This window comes from Puntigrus tetrazona, chromosome 23, assembly GCF_018831695.1.
Source record: "Puntigrus tetrazona isolate hp1 chromosome 23, ASM1883169v1, whole genome shotgun sequence".
In the NCBI taxonomy this organism is placed as follows: domain Eukaryota; kingdom Metazoa; phylum Chordata; class Actinopteri; order Cypriniformes; family Cyprinidae; genus Puntigrus; species Puntigrus tetrazona.
In genome coordinates, this window is record NC_056721.1 from 9144146 (window position 1) to 9159981 (window position 15836).

Genomic DNA, 15836 nt, shown 5'->3' on the forward strand with positions numbered 1-15836 from the left:
GGGAGTATCGTATATAAAATAGCTGAGATGTCCTGGTGTTTGACGCTGTTCCAAATTCCTGCAGATTTCTGGTATTGAGTTCAGACAGTCCATAACCTTCAAAGTCAGAGTCCAGTCTTTTTGATCCACCACATGTATGCAACAGGCATCAGAGCAGTTTTATTACATAAGCAGGGGATGTGCAATGGTGCTGCCAGCTAAAGCAATACACGGGTTGTATGGGTATCGTGACACAAGTGCCAAGTGTACTTATTCAAGACACATCAATCACTTTTATTTATATAGCACTTTTAATGATACAGATTGCGTCATAGCACTGAACAGTATCAAATAGGAGAAAGGACTGATAGTAATGTATAATGGCAAGATTAAACACCTAATTTTTTATTAAATCTATCTACGGTGTACTTATTTATTTTCATTTTGAAGAGTATTTGGTATATTATTGTATTTTTTTTTATTACCCAATCCTGTATTTGTTGCATTTTGTTGTAAATATATTTTTGTGTTCCCTCGTTAATTATTAATAAACAAACGAATGAATAAATTCAGTTCCACGGTTAAGATAAGGTTAGTTTAGATTCTGGGAAAACACGACACCTTTAGGAGAAGCATGTGACATGCCAAGACTTGAGAAAGACAATCGTTCTATTTTAAAAATGTTAGATTGTTTAAAAAAAACAACAAGATTGTTTACGAAAAGATTAGATTTTTCCAACTGTTTTTGGAATAACTGGATATTTGAGTCATTTTTATTTACACCGACTGATCTTTTTCTGTTCATATTAGACCATATTTTGATTTGGTGTTATTTACACTTCCCAAAACAAAAGGACTGATACGTTCAGTCTGATTTGACACAGGCAAACATCGGATTCAATATTTATTTGTACCTGACATATCTGCCTCGGAACCTTTGAAGGGTACATCCGTTTTTAGGGGAACCTCCATATTCAATGGACCGGAAGTAGACCGAGTCACATTGAAAATTTTTCCACTCGCAAGGTATGTAATCTGATTGGTATTTCTAAAAAGAGCATAAGGGTTGCCTTCTTGTTTACATATGTATTAATGTCTGTATACGTATCAGGCAATACTAACGGTTGTTAACTAGACAGTTGTTACTGATTTAAATAAATGACTGCTTGGTATGAGCTGCATAGTAACGTACAGCGTGTTCAATCCGTGACACTTCTGTCAGTATATCAGGTTTGATACATTAATGTTTAACTTATTTTTTTTGGCAGTGTTGTTGTTGCTAAGGCTAACGTTATAGTCTTAAATGTATCATGCTTTCACCCCTTTCTTTTGGATATTTTCGTTGGGTTTATATGCGGACTTGGTAAACCCCTTCTCCCCAAAACCACTTTTTTGATGTTCTTGATTCTTGATGTTGGTCGTGATGTGAACCATAACTGAGGCATAATAGTAACTTCGTTAAAAATTATTGAAAAAAAAAGATTTTTAATGCATTTTATGTATTTAGGTGAAAAAAAGCAAAAGATAAATGCATTGCTTTGGAAATGATTCATCAGACCGCTTTAACATAACCTTCATATATTGTAAAGAATCCAGCTTTTACTTAAAGACGCGCATATTTGTATATTTTCAGTCAATGATGCTCTTGAAGGTGCAACGGCCATAGGACTGTAAACCATGTTTCTTCCAAGGGTGGTTTCACGGCTGAACCTGCTTTCCAAAGTGTCTGGTAAGCTTACTCAATTTTGTGCCAATAACACATTACATTCTTCTAGATAGTCGTGCAATGTCCCATGCTATTTTCTTTTGTTTACCAGGTTCACTGCAGAACCAGAGCCAGGCATTATGCAGTGCCGTGCAACACTGTCGTTCTGCTCATTGCACAGCTCCTAAATATTCAAACAGATGCTTTACTTCAGCTGCGGACAACAAACTTCCACCCAAACTATGGACACCCCTTGAACCAGAGTTAGAAGAAGTTCTTGTGCCCCGTAAACTATCAGTTTCACCCTTGGAGAGCTGGCTTTCTCTGCGCTACTCTTTCCCCCCGTTGCTGGAGGCTTCAGCGCCGCTGGATGAAGGTGAGGCCGTGGAAAAGTCTACGGTGCTTCCTCCATTTGTGGTACCGTTACTGGAGGATGGGGAAAGCCCGACACCGCTGAACTGCAAGAATGTGCTAAAGATCCGACGAAGGAAGATGAACAGGCACAAATATAAGAAGCTGCTAAAACGGACCAAGTTCCTGAGGAAGAGAGTGAAAGATAACAGAAGCAAAAGAAAACAGGTCAGTTATGATAGACAGCAAGGGTAAATAATGTTTTTTTTTTAATGTGAGAATATAACTTTTTCTATATCCTAGGTTTCTGTGGTGTCTTAAGTCTAAATTCAGCCTTCAACAAACTAAGGTCTAAAAAGGTCATAAATCAGAGCTGAAGGTCTTAAATTCCTGACATTAAATTTTGGATAAACTGCAAAAAACATTCTCAGTATTTTAGTTATCCAGTGCAAATATCAAAATATGCTTAAATCAAGGCACATTTACAGAGATGCCAATTTATAAATAGGAAGGAGAAATCTAACAAAATTAAGTGAGTTTAAAACAAGAGAAAGTATCTGTCATCTGTCATAAGAAAACGTATTCTGTTTGAATTAAGATTTTTTAAGCAAATTTTTTTTTTTTTTTTTTTTTTATCATTACCTAACTTTCTCACTTTTTAATCCAGCTAATTCTTTAAAAAAAAAAGAAGACTTTTGTCATTGATTGAGTGCAGACCAAGTCTTTATGTCATAAGCTATGTGTTTTTTGTTTTGTTTTTTTGGGTGAAGTCTATAAAAAAAGAAACAGGGATCTGTTGTTTTTCAAATATAAGACATTTACATTTAGAGACCATACTGATGTATTGTGTGTCATTCAGTTCATTTCTTACATTTTCAGGTTAAATTTGAGAGGGATCTTGCCCGAATTGTTAAACAAGCTGGACTGAAGAGAGCCCCAGATGGATGGACAGCACCCCAAATCTATGTCAGAATGAGTCAGAATAAAAAAGATTAACATCTGTGCTATTTAAATATTTTTGACTTCTCTTTTTTTCATAATACTATTCACTCTTCTGTGACAGCATCTGGAGCAAAACAGTGACTTGAAATCCATATGTACTACATATGTACTTATTACTGTAATAAAAACGCTTCATCTCACACCTTTTAGTGATGTGCACTGTTTTAAGAACCCTTATCACTTTTTATGAATAGCACAAACAAACTTTTTTTCTTTTTCTTTTTTTCAGAAACCGTTTTCTCTATTCACCACTAGGGTGAAGCAAATCATCTCCATGTCTACTGTAGTTATCATTTTTGGATTAGGACAGACTCATTCCAAACCAACAGCTAAAAAACAAACAAATATATGTATATGTATATACATATACATACATATACATATAATTTTTATTGAATAACCTGTTAACTGTCGGATGTTTTTCATTTAATACATTTTAGGAATTATATTATTATTGTATGCACACGCTTTGATATACCTTTTTAGATGGTCATTGAATATATTATAAATGTATAAATCATTGTTTAAAATAGCATTTATATGTAGTATAAACTAGTACAAAAATAGTACATTTAATATTTGTTACTTATAACAATATAAAATATAATTTTTTTGTTAGATACCCGTATACATTTTTGTTATGTGGATATGTGGTGTTGTTGAAACCTGGAACAATTTATGACATTTTTGGAGTTAACGAGAGAGTTTAGTATTTCATGTTAAATATTCTGGAGGAGGAGGAGCGTGTCAGTGGTCCAGACTAGCAGACGGCAAAGATTTTGTTTTCTGTCGCTGGTCGACGAAACTCATGAGGTGAGGAAACAGTCCTTTGAAAAATCATTTTCATCGCTCCCCAGAATTAACAAATATCTTCAACACTTTTCGGACATGTTTCTTGTGCCGTACAGTAAGTATTTTTTTTTTTTATAACACTCTAAAAGTCTTGTGTGCTGCATCCTTCACTGTGAATGTGGAATTGTGCGTAAACATTTGTCTTTAGTAAGTGTACTGCTGGGGTCCTGCCAACTCTCCCTCGCGCTTTGTTTTCTGTTCTATAAGTCAGTTCTCTGTGTGTGTATGTATATATATATATATATGTGTACTATGTACATATACATGTATATAAATCATTCTGATTTCGCTACTTAAAATAATTGTTTAGATTAAACGTCATTCCAGCTGCATTGTTTTTCTATTCCTGTAAGCCTGTGTCTCCCCCTCTCCCTGTCTCTTTAAATTGTACAGCTTGGTCTGATTTAAAGAGTGTGTGTTCTTGTGCTTCACTAAATCATGGCTTAACTCTTTATTAGTTATGACCGAGTGAGTGAATCACCGTCGTCCTTCTGCATCCTCAGCAATAGTAAACAATGATGCCGTTTTCCTCCACATGTGCTGCTGCTTAAACGAAAAGTTCTTTTTGCTCTCCTTGCATTTAGTGTGTTTTTTTTTTTAATTGTAGTCATTTGTGTGGAAAGACACGTCAGTATTTAATAGTCCTCTTGTTTAAACACTGTAATGCGAGTAAAGACAATTACAGGGTTTGGTTTTTTTTTCTTTGTGGCCATACTTTGCTTTCCAGCTCCGTGTTTAGTCTCTTATAAACACCATCCTACTTAACATACTCTCTATTTCATTCATATCAAATAGGATTTTAAGCATCTGCGTGTTTCTTTCTTTCTTTTGCATTACAACAAATACTGTCATTGACCTGCTTTGTTTCTTGACCTCAATGTATTGAATTGAATTACAGAGGCAGTTTTTGCTTGTCTCGCATTGCATTCTTTCTTTCTTTCTTTAGTATATACATTTTATTATTTTAGTTAAAAGGGGCAAAGCGCGTCAATGTTTAATGCTGATCAAATTTTGTATAGACAAAAAAGAACAAGCAAATCACAAATTGGCTCTTTGCATTCCTCGCATGATTGCACGCTGGTGTAGGATGATGGTAGTTGACTGTCCATGTACTGTGACCTTGACCGCTTCTATTTCTTGACCATGGAGAGATTGTTTTTTCTTATTACATTTACCGTAGTTTTAGTGACGGCTGTGGAGAGGCCTTCAGAAAGTATTTATCTTCTGGATTACAGGTCTTGACTGCTGAGAGGGAATGAATAGATCCTCTGTGCTGTTTCTCTTTGTGTTGGCATAGCAGCAAATGCAGCGTTTAATAATACATCTTATGCATTTCCGAACTATGTTTGCACGTGTCCGCATTTAAAATACGAACACTGACTGATGCAAACAGTGATTTGTTGTGTTTGAAACATCTACAGGGCAGTTGCCAAATTTACATATTCAGATGATGTCAATAAATGTGTTCTTGTTCTCGTTTCAGTCTGGACTGCCTTGATCTTACCATGTGGTGAGTGAGCTAAAAAACAGTTGTTCGGTCGCAGTTCCCCAATTTTTTTTCATACTGCCTAAACCCAGATTAATGTATAATGTAATGTATGTACGTGTCTTTTAGCCTGGGCACAAAACAGCATGGCGAGTGTGGTTGTGGAGGCAAGGAACATTACGGTTCCGGCTGGGTCTGATGTTCTACTGCCGTGTCACAACCAGCAGATGGTTTGGAGACAGGATCGCCTGCGGGACCGTCAGCGTGTCGTTCACTGGGACCTGATCCGGAACCAACCCGATTACACTGTGGAGCGCATTTTAGATATGTTCTCAGGGGGAAGAGAGCGTTTGTACAACGACTACAACAGGGGCCGAATTACTATTTCAAAAGACGCCTTCAGCGACGGAAATTTCTCTCTAGTTATTAATAGTAGGTTCATCCTTTTAGACCATGTCCATGTTACTATTTTGATTATTTTTTTCGATGGTATTTAATACTTGCCGTTCTTCTGTGGCTGTTTTGTTTGTGCAGATGTGGACATGAATGATAAAGGTATCTATACCTGCAACCTACATCACCACTACTGCAAGGTCGACCGGTCCATTCAAATCCAGCTCAACGTCACTAAATCACGTAAGGGAGTCTACTTCACATCTACTGTCTGTTTATAAACTGAAATACGGAAGAGAAGAAGCCTTTTTGTATTTCAGAATAAAAAAGTGCATCGTGCAACTGTGACTTTATTTTAAGCTTTTCAGAATGTTTATTTTTCGGTCTGAACTTTATTAAATTAATTCATTTTTGCAATAGTGCTTTTTCCCACAACATGCCCTTATGTCACACAATGTTGACTTTTTTATCATGTGATTTGTCTTTAAATTTAGCAAAATTACTATTTTTCGCACAATTCTGAATATTTTATCTTGCAATATAATTTGTGTAACAGTGTCACTTGATTTCACTTGTTTACTTGTTAACAAACTTCTATATTTCCAAGCATTAAGATGAAGTGTGTCTTTTCTATGCTTATAACCCAACCAAGTCGACCATGCACAATTCAGATTTTCAAATGTAATTTTTTAATAATATGTTTAACTTAATACTATATATATTTTAAACACATTATGTGAAAATATTTCGATCTCTGCAGCTCGAAAGGAAAGGCGTGTCTGGAATGGTGATAAATCCGTGTTTGTGGTTCTGGTGGGGAAGAGTGTGGTTCTTCCCTGTGTGAACCGCAGACAATTATGGACAGACAGTCAGAGGAGAGAGGACCAGCAGCAGGTGGTCCACTGGGACTGGCAGGCACCTGGGGTCACCCGTGACCGAGCAGACCGCCTCATTGACATGTATGCCTCCGGAGAGAATAGGCAATATGGGCCACTCTTCCTCCGGAATAAGATGAACATCTCAAGCCATGCCTTCTCCATGGGGGATTTCTCCCTGAGCGTCCACAACATTCAGCCCTCTGATAAAGGCCTGTATTCCTGCCACCTTCACCATCACTACTGTGGCCTGCACGAAAGACGAATCTTTAGGGTGATCGTCGGCCCTTCTGTCCAGACTTCGCCCCCGGCGCGTGCCTCTACCGATGCACCAAAAACTCATTTTTCTTATCCTGTCCCACCTGCTGATGACCCAAGTAAGAGAATATTTTCGATGTGATTGAAGTCTTATTATTTGTTGCACCTTTTTTAGGGGAAATTCTGCCATCATTTGCTCTAAGTTTGTTTCCGGTGTATTTGTGTTTGAAATAGCTTTTATTAAGCTGTTGATCTTAAAGTGACAAAGGAATGTCAAGATCTGATAAAACCACCAGAACAGTGGTCCATACAACTTTTGCTTGTACTAATGGCTGTTTGTTGCTTATAAAATGTAATTTAGTAGTTTTTAGGTTATTATCAGTGAATAGAGAGTTAAATTTGGGGTGGAGGTTCCAACACAAAGCTATTGTATGGCTTTGGAAGACTTGGAATATAGTCCAGAAGTTGTACAAATCACTTTTATGGTGCTTTTTACTTTTTGTTCATTATGACCAAAAGTTATTTGGCTAGATCTGTCAAAACATTATTTACAAAACTGCATATTTTTCTTTTTTTGTTGCATGCTAGACATGGGACTTTTTTTTTTCCATCTTTTTTTTTTCCCAGCTTGTACATTTAAAACATATATATATTTTAGTGTTTTTCTAATAAGCTCCTCCTTTTACATGTATATTTGGGTTTGTGGGAGGAATGTTGTCTGAGAATTACATTTACTTCCTGCCTTTTTCTCTCCGTTTACTTTTCTGCTCTGTCTTCTCCATTATGCAGTAGGAATTTTGCAGTAATGTTTCCATTGCTCTCTTTGTTTTTTACTTTTTTTTAAACTGCCTTTGTTCAGATTGATTATCTCCAGTCAATTTGGCTTTGTCATTGCCATCTCTGTGTTACAAGTCGCTTGTAAAGGTGACTTTGTATGAGTAAATGTTTTTAACAGAATTGTAGCGAATAGGTCATGAAGGAGGTGGGGGAGGTTTTATTGGAAGAGTGCTTCATATTTCCCCTGCTTAGCAATGGCTGAGCTCACTTTATAAACTATAACAGCCTCAGAAAAGGTCAGAGAAACATCTTGCTTTCTTCTGGGGTTTGCAGATTTTGCCATCATTGCACAATATTCCCCATCTCGTATTGGCAATGGGCTGGTTTTTAACATAAAAAGCCACATCTGTACAACATCTGGCCCGCTGTAACATGAAAGTGGAAAGCAGGAATGGTCCGTGTTAGATTCACATATTCACATGTCTGTAAACATTTTGCTCCACTGCACAATAAGTAAAAAAAGATGTGATAGTGTCAGTCAGCTATCCTATAGATTTAGTGCATTATCTGAATGTGACTGTCATTTTTAAATGGGAAGAAAACTAGCCATTTTTATTTATTTTTAAAATATTTAAAATATATTTATTATATTTATGTTATAATATAAATATAATATTTATATTAATATAATTTTATAGCTATATTAATATAATTAAATATTTATATTTATTTTTAATCATTTTATTTATTGATTGATTTTTCAGGCTTTCTAAATTTCACATAATATTTGTGATATACTTCAATATTATACAAATAAGATCAGTTTAGATTAGCACGTGTGACTCATTTAATGCTCATTGTTTACTGCGATGAGACTTGACTATGACTCATGAAATAATCATGATGTCTTACACACAAGAAGCAGGATTCAGTGAGTTTGTTTGGTTTATTTGGTCATATAAGCACTACTTGCACGCAATCCCTAAAAAAATTAGCAGATTGAATCTAAATTCTCCCTGTTATTGTGGGGCACTAAATAAGTGGAAAATGTCTCCAGACAGACTGACCGTGAAGTGGTGGTATTTCTCTCTCCCTGCACTATCGCTTCCCGTTCTTGTGGTTTGTGTTTTTTTCTCCATTGCTGCACCATGACATCAGGTCTGGAACTCATTACGCCTGTTTTGGACATTCAGACATGAAACCATGTCCCTCCCCCCCCCCTCGCCTGCCAGGCCTGGGTGAAATGGGAAAAACAAACTAGTAATCTGGGCTTTTCTGCTTTCTTTCATGCCTTTTAGCACACTGTGAAGTAGTTAAATGTTATTAAATCAAATATTTAAGATTTCTCAGTCATCTGCTCTTTTTATGTTTTTTTTCTTCTTCTTTGGGAGCAGATACAAACATGGTCGAAGCGCCTCACGTCCTCAATGTAATTCTGCCTGAGAATCAAACTCACCTCTTGCACCAAGTGGGCTACATCCTGGCAATCTTCCTGCTGCTTCTGTTAATGTTCATTGGCATCATTATGACCACGAGGCACTGCAGAAAAAAAAGTAGGATCATGTGAATGATTGAACTCATCATTTAAATATAAAACGAGTACCTTCGGGTTTATATGCTTGAATCCCATTCTTTTGACATTTGATCCGTTTCAGGGCCTGTGTCAGAGTTTGAGGTTCGATGGTCTGAACGGTAAGGATGAAAATGGACTGATTCATCTTCACTGTATTTTATTCAAAATCCATCATAATCATTTTACACTCACTAATACAGAGAAAAGCATAACTTTTGCTTTACTTGGCAGGGGTCGGAGGACATCCATCGAGCTTGATGCCACAGAACTGCAACCCTACAATCAGGAGGACTTGCAACTGGGTAAGCGCAGCCACATTTTCCATGATTTCTTTTAAAGCTGAAGTAGGTCACTTCAAAACCAACCAGAAAATACTGTGGATGTTAACTAGATGTAACTAGTGCTCTGGAAAGTCTAAAGAAGTGTGATTTGTTTTGCAAGAATAGTTTTTCTCTCAGTAATTACAAGAACAAGACTCTTTAGGGTTTTTTTTTTTTAATTGGTCTCATCTGATGTATATAATAAATACTACCATAATGTATGATTTCATATTTATATCAGCATATATTAAAGAAATGTGTTTTTATTTAGACTACAAGAACAACATATTAAAGGAAAGGGCGGCGGCAAACAACTATCCCTCTCCGAAGGTTATTGATCTAAACAGAGGTAATGTGGTCTCAATTAAGGACTCTTATTCCAGACAACCAGATGCATTATGATGTATTTACACACTCTTCCTCTGTCGTCCTCTCTCTTATCTAAAGAAATGGAGAGAATGTCATGGAAGTGATTCATAGTGAGCTCCTGGCTGGTCCAGAGCGTTCTGAATGAGGAGACATTCATGGACTTTACATTTACATTGGAGTTACTGTCTTTCTACAGCATAATTACTGCTTACATGATCTCATAATACTCAAATTCTGTTGAAATTGGTAAGTCAATTTAATTGATATATTTTTCTTATCATAATTCCAGTGTACCGTAATGGTAATCTATCGAATGATCAAGTTATAAGCATATGCAATATGTGTTAGAGCAATTTGCTGAGTTCAGCATTTGGTACTCTTCTATGTCAAATTTCTAAATATAAAAAGTTAAATTGCTAAAATTCTGTGTGGTAGAAACCACTGTAAGAGTCTGAATCTGAATGGAAATTTCTTATGAAACTCAGGAAGCAAACAAATAGCTGTGGCTTCAGGTCTACATAATAAAAGATGGTACACAAGTGAACCTCAAAGGCAAATAAATGTGTAGGTTTTTTTGTTATTCTGATGTATGTTTATCTATATGTTACTTCTCTATGAATTTTGAGCCTTGTTGACCTGGACTTCTTTGGTCCGTTTTACATCATTATGTAGATAGTACAGTTGCAGTTTTTTTTTGTTTTTTTTTTGCAATATGAGCGAATCCCATTTATCCTTTTCTATCATCAGTTTTTCAACAATTTCCTTGGTCAGTGATATTCATTTACATAGGTTATGAAACATTTATGCAGTAGTTTTTATTTGATCTGGAGTGTACATTTATCTTTACAATGGTAATAAATGATCTTGTTGGTATAGAGGACCAATGTACAAATATAATAAAATTTATTCTGAAAAGTTTTGTGTAATTAAGATCCTTCTTTATATATGTAAGGCATTGTTTCTCTGCTATCTCCATGCTCTACTTGACAAAGTGCCCAGTAACAAATGTTCAGCTCCACTGATACCAGATTCAGATCGCAACGTTTTAATTGATATCATATGTCCCACAGGAATGAGGAATAATCTCGAAATCTGTTATTTTACGCCACTGGTTCAAATGTTTGCTGTAATCTGAAACTGCAGAGCAATAAATCATTTAACTGCTTTAGGAAGTTCATTAAACTCAGGTTCATCCAACTGTAAATGTTGAGCCGCGCATTTCTGGAGACAAACTGGTAATTTAAGTACAAACTGAGCAAATAAAGAGAATGTTCTTTGCTGAAAGTAGTTTTGATCGGCTAAATTCATGAGCCAGTGAAATCCTTCAGAATGATGTAAATTTAATCCATAAAGAAGCTCATTTTAATTGCTGTGTGCAGTAAGGCACGGTGTAAAATGTAGAATGTGAGCACCGAGTTAAATGAACTCTGATCAGGGCATGGAGTTTGTGGTACTTCTGATAGGCCTGTACGTGTTTCCTGAACAATTTTTAAATAACTTAAAGAATGCAGGAAGTATAGAGAAGAACAGAGCTGCCCCCTGCTGTTTGAAAATATATAACGACACAAAATGTCTGTACCTGCTATCTATCTATATGTCTATCTAGAAATGTATTAAATGTCTTTAATAGTTAAACATTTAATATTTTTATTCATTTAAATTTCCATTTAAGTTCTGTTTGAATACAGTATCGACAGAACCGATTTGTAGAATTTTGCAATATAACAATAAAATTAAATAATAAAACATTATAATAAAAGTTAGTTATCTGTAAAAATGATTGTTCGTTTTGTTGTTAAGCCGATGTGATCTGTTCCTCATTGGATTGTGAGACAAATCTAATGTTTGATTTTAGTTATTATAATTCCTTGTTATTATATTCATAAAGTCAAATGGAATGGAATGATTACAAATATTTTTTTTCAGTAATGTAAGTCAGTAATGTATAATGAAAAGATTAAACAATTTTCAAGTAAAGGCATTTCATTATTGAATTCTGAGTTCTGTATTTTTCCTATTAATCTCTCACATTATTTTTTGGTTTCTCCAGTGCAGTTTTTTTTTATTATATATCTATGGTATGTAAATCTATAACATCAATGACAGCAGCTCTCTGTACAGACAGCAATCAATTTTATGTTATATATGTCATGTTTGTATTTTAACTTTTGAAATGAATTTGAAACCCTTTATAATACGTTTAATAGGTCAGTATTTGTTCGACGCGCCCTTTTCTTCAATAAACAAAAACGTGCCAAGGTTGACTGATAGTTTTAACAGATGTTGTCTTGCAGGAGCCACAGCAGACCGGTCTCTGTCTTTGTCTACCGCTAGAGGGCAGCCTACCTCTACGAGAAACCTGTAATGGTAAAATATCCTGAACTCCAGCTCGTAGGGATGTGAACCGTCCCTTCCTGTTTTACTGGCGTTCAGAGAGAAACATTGACGCTGTGATAGAGACGCGCAAGCTCCGATTATGTCTGGAACCGCTCGCTCCGTCCAAGACCAGGATTTTTGTTTGCCTACGTGAAACCGGCAACCGGCAATGTCGCCTTATAGCGCATATATGGCACTTGACGAGTTATAGCCTACAAATATATTTAAATCTCGCTGCTGCAACCCTTGCTCCTTCTTCTGTCAATGATTGTCCTACCCATATAAGCCTACTCATGGCGGAGACCAAAATTATATACCATATCGACGAAGAAGAAACCCCTTATTTAGTGAAACTGACGGTTTCTCCGGAAAAAGTCACGTTGGCGGATTTTAAAAATGTCCTCAACAACCGTCCGGTCAACAGTTATAAATTCTTTTTCAAATCTATGGATCAGGATTTCGGGTAAGTGTGGAGAAATATGATTTGCTTATCGTAGCGTGGTTTAGAAATCAAGAAACACGATCACACCCATGATCGACTCGGCGTTACGGCGGTCGCACGCGCCTTACAGACGCTGTCAAACCTGGAAAGCGTTTAGAACGTTTGGTTGTTCGTTGTGACGTTGTTACATTGTTATATTGTTGCTGCTGGCACCTGCTTTGAACCCGTGTTCTAAAGTGCGTGTGCTCGACTCGGAGCCCTCCACCACTGTGGCAAGCCGCTTTCACATTTACGTCTTCCTTTAAAAGTGAAAGACGGAAGTACCAGATTATCCTAATTACGAGTTCGGAGCACACGGATAACCGAGAATTCTAGATAGTGAACGAGTTGCCCGAGTTTTGCCTCTGGAAGGGGCGTGTCAAATTAAACGTGGCTGGAAAACTATTCTGTGCAATAGATTCTCGCCCAATTATTTAGTTTAATTTTTCATATGTAATACTGCAAGGATCTGTTCAAAATCACTAGGCCGCTGACCGCCGAATAAACTAAAATACATTCTTGCTTTTAAACCCAGTACATGCTGAAAAGCATAACTTGCTGACATCTGGACATAAATCACTAATCTCTGCATTATTAGTGCTTGAACGTTTGAACTCGCTTACTGGGTTCTTGGACTTTACAGAAGTTTACTGGTTTTCAGTGATGTGATTGCAAAATCCTGCTTCTTTTTAATGGATTTTTTTTGTTATAATGTACTGGTTCAAATTAGTAATTGATTATTTATTTATTAGTAATGCTTGAATCTGATTGGCTGATGAATGTTCTAAGGCGTGTTCACACTTCCGGGCAGATCACATTACGTGGCTATAACGCTTCGTCAAATGATTTCTGTTATTTCGCAGGTCTTACAGTAGCAAAATAACCAAAACTCACAATAACACTGGTCAAAGACAACAGATAATTTCCATGGTTTTGCCACAATATTACGTTTTATTATGTACGTAAAGCGCATAGTCTGTCCCAACAGTTTGCACACATATTAACATACATGCAAATGTTGTTAGCTCTACTCTGACGACTTTATTCATAACATCAACCTAAAAACAACTTCACTTCTCACACGTTCAAGAGGTTCGAGCCTATATTCCTGGGATGCAACAGTGATAGTGATTGTCACTGGCAACAAATCGAAACTTGTTTCTTTTTTATTTTACTCCGTACGATTTCTAACTGGTTTCTTTTACTGTCTGAACAGCAAATATGAAAAGATTTAATAACAAAAAGCAGCAATAGAAGTTACCTCAGTATTAAGATATTCAACAGTAAGTGACTAGTAGCAAAAAGAATGCCTACTGAATCTTAAGAAACTTTAAAGTGAATAGTTTAAACGACAAAATTACAAATAAATAAGTGCCAGGAGTTATTAGTAAAATTGAGAAAGATACCGGTGACACAGTAACATAATAAGTACTAGTTAGTGTTAATGCAAAATGTTAAATGGCTTGCCACAGCACCACACATGCACTGCAACAGAGCTAATTTTGTCAACTCCAGTGGCATGCTTCAGTTGTCCACATGGTGCAAATATATCATGGTTGTTTCCTAATACAGTGTCTTGTGTTGTAACTCTATTTGACAGTGACTTGTGCTCTGGTTTCCCTCGATCTCAAGCTTTTGAAGTTAAGGCCAGGTCTTCAGAGGGATCGTAATAGAAAATCTGTACATGACATGACATGACAAAGTCAGCTTGCTCTTTGATGACAGCACCTTTTATGACTCTAAAACTACAGCGCTCTCAATTATGTTAATTAAAATGGATAAAAATGACTTCCATGTTAGACTGACGGTTGATATGCACTGACCGGTGTTGACCAGATCAAAATAAAACATCAAACTACTACAAAATAACTACATCAAACTTTAACTCCAGTGAACTCCAGCTCCCTGGTCCTAATTTGTTCAGACAGCAAAATCGTTAGTACGGCAGCTTTTTAGTTATTTTCTGTCACTTCAAAATGACCAGCAATAGACTGATGTTAGTCGAGGGGAACTGAATAACTGAACCAGCAGCTGTCAGACAGAGCTGTCACTTTCTAATTTGTCAGTGTCACCCAACATGAATGGATCAGTTGCCTAATATTTCCAAATGGCAAACAGGCTGTCAGATAAAACGAGCAGCTGTCCTTTCAGCTTTCTATTTTTCTGAGATTGTTTGACATCGTTCATTTTGAAATCGAGTCAAATTTGAGAAGTGCTCATAGTCATAGTTCATATTCCAGTTTTATAATAGGTCACTAGTGTTTTGAATTGGCAAAAATAGCACAATAATAAGTTTGATCTGGAAGAAATTATGTTCCATAAAGGAACACTCCACTTTTTTGTGAAAAAAGGCTCATTCTCCAACTCCCCCAGAGTTATGTTTTTACCGTTTTTTTTTTTTAATCCATTCAGCTGATCTCCGGGTCTGGCGATAGCACGTGCAGCATGGCTTAGCAGAGATCACTGAATCTGATTAGACCAGAATCATCTTGTTTAAAAATGACGAATGAAGATTTTCAATATTTTTCCTAATAGTAATAATGAAGGAAGTTTGCTGCCGTAACGTGGCTGCAGCAGGCGCAGTGATATCACAGCCAGACCCTCTTGCTTTCACAGGGAGCGTGTCTTGCAGGCCGGGGACTGTTTTCCACAGGGGCTGCGCGATATCACTGCACCTGCAGCGGCCATGTTACGGCAGCAAACGTCTTTGATTATTAAAATAGAATGAGAGTATACTTCCTAATCATATCAGCCTAGAAAACCACAACTTTTCTGTCTGGCTTAGGACACAATGTAACTTCAGAAGAGCAAAACTATTTGGTCATTTTTAAACGAGATGCTTCTGGTCTAATCAGATTCAATGATCTGTGCTAAGCTATGCTAAAAGTGCTATCGCCAGATTGGCTAAATGGATTAAAAAACAATAAACTTTTGGAGTTGTAGAATGAGCCTATTTTCTAAAAGTAGTGTTCCTTCAACAGAAAAAGTGTCTGTACATATTACAGTGCATAATTACAAGCCGTGCATAGTTTTAGTCCT

General features: G+C 36.5%; 3 protein-coding genes across 4 annotated transcripts in view; all 3 read left to right on the plus strand.

Moving 5' to 3' along the window:
- Positions 1-874: 874 nt before the first annotated feature.
- On the plus strand, positions 875-3177 carry aurkaip1 (aurora kinase A interacting protein 1). The gene is made up of 4 exons (XM_043224073.1): positions 875-1005; positions 1613-1708; positions 1797-2263; positions 2915-3177. Exons 2-4 carry the CDS (start codon positions 1657-1659, stop codon positions 3029-3031), a joined length of 636 nt encoding a protein of 211 aa, XP_043080008.1. The 5' UTR covers positions 875-1005; positions 1613-1656; the 3' UTR covers positions 3032-3177.
- Positions 3178-3777: 600 nt separating this feature from the next.
- Positions 3778-10867, plus strand: mxra8b (matrix-remodelling associated 8b). The gene is made up of 10 exons (XM_043225439.1): positions 3778-3944; positions 5373-5399; positions 5505-5807; positions 5910-6011; positions 6529-7020; positions 9073-9231; positions 9334-9370; positions 9483-9553; positions 9843-9920; positions 10019-10867. The coding sequence occupies exons 1-10, from the start codon at positions 3926-3928 to the stop codon at positions 10042-10044; spliced, it is 1314 nt and encodes a 437-aa protein (XP_043081374.1). The 5' UTR covers positions 3778-3925; the 3' UTR covers positions 10045-10867.
- Positions 10868-12348: 1481 nt separating this feature from the next.
- The window catches only part of dvl1a (dishevelled segment polarity protein 1a), a 30382-nt gene continuing 26894 nt past the window's right edge, over positions 12349-15836 (plus strand). For both annotated transcript variants that reach the window (XM_043224733.1, XM_043224734.1), the window contains exon 1: positions 12349-12779. In XM_043224733.1, coding sequence (XP_043080668.1) covers positions 12610-12779 — 170 coding nt within the window. In that variant the 5' untranslated portion in view covers positions 12349-12609. The remainder of the gene's footprint in view (positions 12780-15836) is intronic.